This window comes from Tyto alba, unplaced genomic scaffold, assembly GCF_018691265.1.
Source record: "Tyto alba isolate M040663 unplaced genomic scaffold, T.alba_DEE_v4.0 Super-Scaffold_16, whole genome shotgun sequence".
NCBI lineage: Eukaryota > Metazoa > Chordata > Aves > Strigiformes > Tytonidae > Tyto > Tyto alba.
The window spans coordinates 19796601-19806852 of NW_024881278.1; the positions used below are offsets into that span (position 1 = coordinate 19796601).

Genomic DNA, 10252 nt, shown 5'->3' on the forward strand with positions numbered 1-10252 from the left:
AAGGATCAACCATCTACAGAAACAAAGTAACCTATTAAATCACATCTAAAAGTTCACTTATTCATGCAGTGATGCACAGTGCTAATTCTCAAATACAGCAATAGCAGAAATAACGATGCTTCTCCCTTCACATTCAGACAAATTGCTGTAAATCTTTATTCCTCACTCCTCTCCAGATCAGCTTTCCTGGCCCATGCTATACTGTCCTTCTCTGAACTCACTTGCCCCACCTCCTCTTTCAGTTCTTCTGTGAAAACAGCGTGGTAGATTTTCTCTTCTGTTATCCACAGCCTGCCAACTCTCCAAGTGTGTGATGGTCTCAGATATAAACTTCTAATCAGTAATTTGAAAAAGTAAACTTCTATAACATATTGAAAGTTTTCTTATTATGGTAGGGAGTAGTTTTAACACCTTTAATTCTCCAGGGTTTAAAACCCACTTACTAGAATTAGAATATCTTCCTTTTGCAGCACTATTCTCGGAATACACATGTGCAAATATATTTTCTGTTGTTATTTGCACCTTGACCTCCCAGCTTCACAGCAAAATTCATATTTCTGTTCTGAACCCTATCATACCAATGAAGCTGACAAAACTTTCCAATTTCACCACAGCTTTGCTTGGTAAGATACTAAGAGAAACAATGGCAAAGAGAGGAAAACTCAAGAGGAGAACAAGATAGAAATCTTTTCCAAATAGTAGCTGAGCAACACAACAGCACAATCTTTTTTAAAAAAAAAATCTACAGCTTTTTCCCTTCAGCATATTCGTAGCAGCAATATATGCTACTACTTTATCAGGCTATAGATCACCTACAATTCTGATCAGACTGCTGTCTCTTCTTATAGCCTCCACACCCCTAAAATACCAAGGCCTAGTATCCTGCATCTACATTTCACCAGCCTTTCTCAGCTTCACTTCCCACACACACCCTCAAACATACAGTAGCCAGAAGCAGTACTACTGAACACAACGATTGAAAGTGAATTTCGTGCTCTAATCAAGTTCTCTGCAGTTACATTCTCCTCATTTTTAAATTCTCAAATAAAGACTCTCATTTGATGAATCAACTCATCCACAATCCACTCCTGATGTACAGAACAAAAAAAAAAAAAAAAAAAAAAAAAAAAAAACCAAAAAAAAACCCACACAAACCTTAAGCCAAAGAAGTTTCAGGAACATCATATGAAGCTCAAAAAACACAGTTGCAATAAAAAAACTATGAAGGAACTAATAGAGAGTATGGTAAGACACATTTCCACAAAGTTTCACAGACACCAGGAGACTCAAAATACTGAGCTTACTGCAGCTATCAACCCACCACTTCCATTCTGTCCCCTCACCTGTAATACACTTCTGGGGGTTTGCTTGTAGAAAAATACAAGCTTTCCGTACTCTTAGTTGCCATGCCCAGACGCACTACAGACAAGAAAACCAAAGAAAAGACATGAATAGTAGCCTCATTAAGCATAGTAGATGAGAATAGTAGTAGATAGTTAAGTACCTATACAGAATAGCATAGTAAATACTGAATCATCAGTCCTGCTACTGAGCTACAACAGCTACTGAGCATGTCTTCGAATTTGGATCAAATTAGACCAATTTTCTTTAAGATCTATGTGCTAAGCTCCAAAGTACAACAAACATTAAACCTCAAGATTTTTTTTTTTTAATATTGACACTATACAATTTATTTTTCTTTTAGTCTTTGAAGCAGTTTGAACTGTTTTTGCTGAAACTAAGAAAATTAGCCTGAGGAACAGTTCCAAATAAAACTGTCCATACTTGGCATGGAAAACTTCAGTCCAAACAGTTTAGCAATGCTGTAAGCAGCTGAGAATAAGGTCTTGTGAAGGAAAATTGTAGGCAACCTTAACTGTGACAGGCTCTGACTTCAACTTAAAGTATACTATAAAATAGGCATCTTGTAGACAATATACTTCATTGGCCATGAATTCAATGAAACTTAACAGAAACTATTTCAGTGACTGATAAAAATCAGTGATTCAGACATTAAAAAGAAGCTGTCACTGTCAGTCCAGTTTCTAGTAGAGCATTTTACTAAGAGAGTCTTATAAAACAGATGTTATTTACTACCTATTCATCCAGTTCAGCTGTGGTTCCAACTTTCAAAATTCACATGCTGTTATGAAACTATAAATATAATTTTAGCCTACTAGATTAAAACAGGAGTCAGGACTACAGTAGCATAGAAGCTGAATTTTATATCCTTCCCAATTAAAGTGTCTTTTTTCATAAGAACACAACACATATCCCTTCTGTGCTTAAAAGGAATATTAATCTATTCACAACTGTTGGTATGACACCTTTTCAAAAGCACTGAATGATTTTAAGATAGAGAGGTATTTAAAAAAAAATATAAAATCCATAGATTGAAGTAATCTTTTGACCAGGTAGCCTAGAGCAGTAAATAATTCTATCTGTGCTTCCTACAGCAACTAACATTAAAATTCAGCACCTGCAAAACTAATATCTGACTAAACTAGAAAGCAACAAATATGGAAAAAGAAATCTGATACTAAGTTGGCACACAGAAGATGTGAAAGATTTAAATAGACAAGTTCATGTGAAGACTGTCAATAGGCTCTATATTTAGGAGTAGTTCTTGATGAAAGTATATTCTAAGACCAAAAATTCAAGTCTAAGGATAAAAAAGGTCAATTTGTTAAGAATTAAAGACTAAATGTTCCACTCCATAAACTAGGAACAGTTCCTTAATATAGAAAAAAAAATTAAACAGCCCATTTTTCATGGAACTATGTTAGAATATTAAAAAAAAAATTCTTAAAGCCTTTTTAGCTATTGTAGGTTCTCCATTTCTCAAGATTGTAACTTCACTAAACAGATGTTTTAACTACTTTATAGTACACCCTGCTGAGATTATGCATAAGAGTTAAACTTAAATTCCTCACAGAACATCCTCATTCTTTATCTGAAATAAAGATTATCTCTCTCAAGGAAAATCCCACCCAAGAAGATTGCAGTTGCAAGGGATGTTGAACACAAAAGGTAGAGGATGGAGGACTACAGAAGAGGAAATAACAATGAATCATGAGGGATAAAAAAAAGAAAAGTGCAAATCTGAGACAGAAAACTGTCATTTCACTTACAAATATTTGTTAAGGCTGTAGTAAACCACTCTAAATTTTTGAAGGACATTTCCCTTTCAGCAGCAAAGGCAACTTAATAACGAGAAGAAAAGTCCTCTCAGCTGTTTTTAACTCCACTTACTTTTGTCACTCTGAAGCACACACTACATGACTCAAAACATTTGAGGTTTAAGGTTTGAACGGACCCTGATAAATTTAATGTTAAAATTTTACCCATAAGCAAGCTTATTAGGCCTTTCTGTAACGTTTCCACAAAAGCTTAGCTTGAACACAGCACTTGGTTTTCAGTCAAACACAAGCTCTCTCTCATGGGTTTAAGTAAAGAAAATGCGATTGTTAACACCCATTTTAGATCCCATATTTCAGTGTTGAGACTACATACTGGAAGCTCTTCTTAAAAATGTCTTATTCCAGTATACTTCATCACTGTATCTCTCAGCCCCACAGAGATCGTTATAACCATCACTAGCCTATGGTTGAAAGATTTTTGGACCACTTTACAGTTCTTCTGCTGTAAGGGCTAGAGTTTTCTCTATGGAGAGACAGTTTAATTTGTAAGTGAATACTAAGAATTTCTTCTCATATATTGGTTCTCTGAGCACGATATAGGAAATAAGCCCATGGTGACACGCATCACCCAAATGGATATTCACTACTGAGAAGATCACAGAAGGGCATCAGGAAATCTTTATTCATTCCAACTGCACTTAACATGCTCGGTACACAGGAAAAAAGGGTATATTTGCTCTACAACCTGACAGACCATATTAACCGTACTAAATAAAAGCAACTAGTTGTGTTTTCTATTCACCATTTTCCACCTGTATTTTTACATATTTCAGCAAAAAAGTGACAGAAACAAGTATGCATACTTTTACTGTGATGAGTCAGATCAGGTCCCAAGGTCAAGTTGTACCTCTTTTTTCAGAAATGAAGGTAACTGCAAGTGCTTCCCAGTCTTTTAAAGACAAAAATTACCACTTCTTAAGATGTTAAAAATAACACTTCCTTTGCCAGATTTCTTTCAACTCAACACTCTCAGAATTGTCCATGAATTGATAAAATCCTGCTGTTAACCAGCACGTTATTTTGGCTGCAGATTTGTCAACGGATTTGTATTACATAAGCTATAAAGTAACGAAAAGGAGATGGGAAAAAAAAATTAAGTAACTTCAACTTCTAAGAGGTTTAACAAGTAGTTTGGTTTTTTTTTTCTTCTAAATACAGTGACTAGGTCTTCAGTATTTCTTATTCAGCTTCTAAACAATACAATAAAACAGACAGTCTCCCAAATAACAAACACATAGGAAACCTGCTAACTTCATTGAATAACACATTACTAATTATTTTATGTATCCTGACATCAGTCAGGTTTTGCTAAGCTTTTATCTAAAAATGGTGGATACCATCACACACAAAAATAAACTGAATGTTAATGACAACATGCAATCTTGCCGCCCCTTCCTCTCAACCTCACTCCCCCCCCCCCCCCCAATAAAAGCTCTGAAGTGAAGAACACCTACTATTTGGGACTGTTACCTACTATTTTCAGATATAGTTCTTCTCCTAGCAGGGATCCAATATGCAGCTAAATTAAGGAATTTTGGTAATACACGGCAGCAGTACAATTAACTCCAGAAATACGTACAGGCTTTCAAACAACACAACTATGAAAGCATGTTACACAATCTGATCTGGCCATTTCAGTGGCAAACAAACAACAGTCCCAAGATAAAATGAAAAAAACTTACACCACTATCTACCCAAGAAGGCACACTATAAAATAGATGGATATTTTTAATTTTTCTCCTGGGACATCTCTCCTTCCAGTAGAACAGATGCAAGTATTTTAGGCCACTGTGACAAACCTAGTGGGGAGTTTTAAAATACTGTTTATACTTACTTTAGAAATTTTTTTTCTTAAAAGTGATCAAACAAGACAGTAACTACTTTAGTAACTGATTAAATATTTTACAGCAGCATAATACCAAACTGCTTTTTCATCTGCAAAACACTACTTTTCTCCCAATACAGGCTTCAAACACCTCAGATCTTTATTTGAAGATATCTGGAAGAGAAAAAAGTCTTAATCTAATTTCAAAAGTGTATGCTGAGCACCCTTAGGCATCAGTACGACTGTCCTTTCCTTTTTCAGCCCCTCCCTGGGAATGCTGGCTACTACTCTGTAGATGATAGTACACTGGCAGCATCACAAATATTACTGAATTCCGTATTAACTTCAAAAAATAAAGCAAAGCTTCATCTTCCCAAAACATATGTGATTAAAACAAGAAGTTTTACAAAACAATACAGAGAGAACAAACACTTTCTTTCTATATGCTTTTTTTGGTTTGGGGGGCAGGGGAGGCTCAAGAGAAGAAAGGAGAGAGGGAGCCTCAAGCAGATGGAAAGAAATCATCCTATGTCCATAGCTATGTTCAGGAGAAATCTAACATCACAAACTCAAGGGAGAAAACACACAGAAGAATGCTGCCTGACTTTATTAACTGGCTAATTGAAATACTATAACTCATAAAAGTATATTTTGCCCACAATTTATGTTCTGAAGCAGGCTTAGAGGGCAAGTCTTTAAATTTAAATCATAAGCAAAGACAGATGAGATCTTCCTTTAAAAATTCAGGGCAATTCAAGGTACTGTAAAACTCTGCATAACTGAACAAACTTCCAAACATCTGAGCTGCTGATCCCATGCAAAACTTCTCTGTGTTGTAAGCAAAAAGCTGTAAAACCGCACTCACAAAACTGTAAGATTTAACATTTGTTTTTAACTCTGTATGATTAAAGTCCCAGCTCAGCAAAGAACATAAACTTGGACATTTTGCTGATTTAAGATGCAACTACTCCCTGAATAATGTATATTTAACTGTTTGCTGGTTTTGGACTCAAACTTTCTGAAGTCTGCCACCTATGTGCGATATTTACCAAGTTCTTCTACAAGGTCTCAAGTGTGGTTTTATAAAAGTGGTCTCTGCAGAAAATATACCGTCTAAACAACATGTGAAGACCAGAAACTAAGTCTTTATTTCAAACCGATTATTCCAGTTATAAATCCCTCAAATCAAACTTGCATACCAAGACAGAACACAACTTCACAAAGAAAGTCCTAAACAAGTTGCCAGAACACTCCTGCTGTTGTTAAAGTAAACCCCAAAGCTGCTGCAACAAACACACTAAGAAAACAAAACCAACCACCTCCTCTTGTTACTCTCCCGCCCAAGCTTACTTGTGTTTAATAAAATTTCTGCCAGTTTTGTGGTTCATGTACATCTGCCACTCAGGAATAGGAAAAAAGAATATTGTATTGAAATACTACACAACTGTAAAAGCCATGAAAATAAAACACAAAATTACTTGGTATCTAGGAATATTTTTAAGTTTGCAGTATTTCAGTCAGATTTTGAGTATTTGCTGCAAATCATCAGATGTTTCCCACCATCATATGATGCAGCTTCTAAATCTTAAAACCTTAACACTAGTGTAAAATAAATATGCTGGGTCATGTTGTGATGATCTCTCTCCCTTATATTTCAGGTGTCTGTAAATACTTTAATACCAAGTTTATATTCTCTGCCTAATAACTACTTTTGTAACTTTTTTTAAAGGAAATATATGGAAATTTATTTTGACGTTCAAAGGCATGGGAAGTTGCAATTAACTTCAGTTTCATTTTTGTAATCTAACGAACCAAGTCTTTTCAGATTTTAACTCCAGTACAAATGATAAAACCGTCACCTAACTATTTTAATGTCAGCAATGCCAGCATCTAGACTATTCATTCACTTGTAAGCACTCGCATACAGCACTATAGAGGAGAAGGTCTCTGAGGGAACTCCTGATCATTAAAATAAGATAGGCAAAACGTCATTCAAACACTGTCCGAAAGCGATGGGAAGGAACCAAACGCAAACTCTCTTCGGAAACTCAGGATATTATGCCACGGGCACAGAGTTCCTCTTTGCACAATCCTCCCGTGTGAGGAGCCACCGCTCACTCCTAGGTTCTAGCGCCCAACCCCCTGCACTCCTCAACTCAACTTACCGTCTGCATTCTCCGCAGTAAGCACTCAAAAAGCACACCTGCCCACCCGACACTTACTCCTAAATTACCCAGACTAAGGGTGGAGAGTTAATGGAGTCGGCCCCCGGGGCAGCAAACGAGAACCGACCTGTACGACACTTGTTTATGTGAGCAGAGGAAGCGCGGCCATCCGCCCTCAGAACTACTCCCGCCGGGTCCCTATCTGGAAAGCAGCGGGAGCGGAGGAGGGGACGGCTAAAGGGCAGGGGGGGCGGGGGACGGGGACAAGGCAGGACAGGCGGCGACAGGGCATCGCGGGGCAGGCAAAGCGGTGTCAGAGGAGCCAGCCCCGGGCGGCCGAGAGCACCGGCACCTGTAGCCGGAGGGCTGGGGCGTGCAGGGGAGGAGGGGGAAGGACGACAGGCGGGTACCTTTGAGCTGGGGCAGCGGCGAGAGCTCCACCTGGCTGCTCTGGCTGCGGAACTGCGAGGAGCCCTGCGAGCGCTTCTGCCTCTGAGCCTTGCGCACCGATTTCCGTGTGAAGCCATCCACTTTCTCCGCGGCAGAGATGGCCGCCGACATGGCTGGGCGATGAGGCGGCGCGGGGGGACGTCGCTCTCCAGAAGCATATATTAAAGCGGAGGGAGAAGCGGGCGGGCAAAAAAAAGGGCTTCAAAAAAAAAAAAAACCAAAAACCAAAAAAAAACAAAAAACAAGACCTCCACCAAAACAAAACCAAGTCCTCCCTGCCCTCGCACACCACACTGACGGGAAGGTAGAGGGCTGCCGTCCTAGCGGCAAGCGGGGCGGGCTGCTGGCTGCCGGGCTCTGGGGAGGCTCCGGGCGGCCGCCTCGCTCCTCAGTTCCTGCTTCCCCCGCTATTTCCTCTCCGCACGGAGCCGGCGGCCGGGGAGGCGGGGGGAGACCGGCGGCCGGCGGGAGACCGGAAGGGGGAGGGGGGGGGAGGAGGAGGAGGAAAGGGGAAAAACAAATAAACAAACCCAACGACAACTTTGCCCGGTGGGGCAGGCGGGCGGCAAACTTTCCCGCCGCGGGGGGGGCTTGGGGGAGGGAGACGGACGACGACGACACCCGGGCGGGCCGGGCTCCCGCTCTCCTCAGGGCAAGCGCGACGAGAGGCACCCCGGGCCGGGCTCGGCGGCGCCGCTGCCCGGCTCCCGCCGCCTTCGCTCCGCGTCCCCCTCAGCCGGGCTCGCCTGCGCCAGTCCGCGCCGAGCCCGCTGTCATCGGCCGGACTCGCCCCTGAGCCGAGCTCGCCGGGGAGGCGGCTTCCACTCCCCGCTCCCCAGTCGCTCACTTCCACACGCCCCTTCTCCGCCTTCAACCGCCGCCGGGCGCTCCCCGCGCCTCCGTCGTCATCCTGCCCCCTCCCGCTCCGCCGGGGGCCGCCACAAGTGTCTCCGCCCGCCGCAGCCGCGCCGCCAGAACCCCGGAGCCGCCGGGCGAGCGGCCGCTCAACTTGACGGAGCGAGCGGAGTTGCGGGGAGGAAGGAGGGGGAAGGGGCGGGGCGAGAGCGACCGCCACCGGGACCGAGAAGGGGCGAGAGGAGCGGCCGGTGCTGGCGGCGCTGCATGATTGACGGCGCCGGAAAGCCAATGGAAAGAGAGAAGCGTGGAACACCCCCACCACCATCCCCATCCCCCGCTCCTCCGCGCAGAGCTGTGGGGCGGACGCGGGAGCTGGGATTGGCGGTGATTGACAATAGGCCTCTCCAACCGAGAGGAGGGGGAGGTGGGGTGGGCGGGGTTTTCATGGCCGACGTAAACACGCGGGAAGGAAGGGGAAGGGGTGGATGCGGCGGGTGGAGCTGGTGGCGGCCAATCCGCTGCTGGTGGGGGCGGGGCCGGGGCCGGGGCCGGGGCCGGGAGGAGGCAGCGGCCGGCGGTGGAGCGGGGACGTTGGGCGCGCGACGCCGCCGTTACCGAGCCGTCCCCGGCTGGCGGTGAAAGCGTGTCTCGCGGAGCCCCAGAAAAGGCTCGCTGCTTTTTCTGTGGAGACGCGAACAGTCAGGGGGGTCCGGCGGGGTGCAGGAGGTGCAGCCGGCAGCCCGGGCCGGGGCCCTCTTCCCGCCGCCGGCGTCCGGCCCCCCGGCGAGGCGAGGCGGGGCCGGGCCGTGCCGGGCCGGGCCTGACGGTGCTGGAGCTGCCGGGCAAGCCGCGGCCGCGCTGCGGTGCTTTCGGCAAGCCGTTAGCAGCCGCCCGCGGTAACTAGGGATGCTCCTCCTCACGGAGAGGGGGGGAAACTGCTGAAAGGGTGTTTAACCTTGAGCGGAGCGACACGGCACGGCACGCCAGCACGCGGGTGCGTATCGGGCCATCTCCCAACTGCTGTTGACTACTTCCCCTCCCCCGCCACCTCAGCGGTTTTGGTCTTCTTCACATCTGGTGAATTTGGCTCTTGGGTTGGGAGTCTGTTACCATGGTGTTTCCTATCTCGCACCGAGTCAGAGTCTCGGTTTTGTAGGCTGAAGGCACAAGTTTTGCCTGAAACAAGCACGTGCTTAACTTTCAAGGAGTGCATATTTATGCAGTAGTTATTTCTTCCGTTTTGTACAATTTCTATGGTTCAGGCTGAAGTTAGGCTGTGAGAAATGAGAACTGTGTGACTGCTGCAGCACATGAAAATCGTGATTGTGCGTGCGGTACACAGCTGCATTAAAGTCTGATTTTGCTTAGTCGGGCTTCCATGCACGAACAGCCCCCTCCCCCTTCTGAACTGCAGACGTGTGGGACGCCTTAGCTTGTAGTTGTTCACACAGAGAAGTTTTATGCACGTCAGCACATTTCTTACTACATAGTTTTAAGTACCAATTCAGCAAATAAGTATTTGTAGTATTTTAAATACACACTCAAGTTTCAGTAGCTGTGGTAAGACATAAATACTGTAAGGTAATCATACATGTTTGTTAAATGCCTTTATGAGTTAGAGTTTAATCTTTATACGTATAAACCATAAATCAAAAGCCGAGTGTAGATTATAGCTTTATGGGAACATAAAAGATGACTGTGGAAGCCTGCTCAATATAAACTGTTGTCTGTGTTTCCTTCTGTCATTCTTTCAT

The 10252-nt window shown here is 43.9% G+C and overlaps 1 protein-coding gene across 2 annotated transcripts in view; it reads right to left on the reverse strand.

The window, feature by feature from the left end:
- Nucleotides 1–8696, reverse strand: part of PPP2R5A (protein phosphatase 2 regulatory subunit B'alpha) — a 46131-nt gene extending 37435 nt beyond the window's left edge. The window contains exon 1 of one of the 2 annotated variants that reach the window (XM_032989251.2): nucleotides 7601–8696. In XM_032989251.2, coding sequence (XP_032845142.1) covers nucleotides 7601–7751 — 151 coding nt within the window. In that variant the 5' untranslated portion in view covers nucleotides 7752–8696. Of the gene's footprint in view, nucleotides 1–7317; nucleotides 7337–7600 lie in introns of those variants that run through there. The other variant, XM_032989252.2, reaches the window with a different exon arrangement.
- Nucleotides 8697–10252: the final 1556 nt, after the last annotated feature.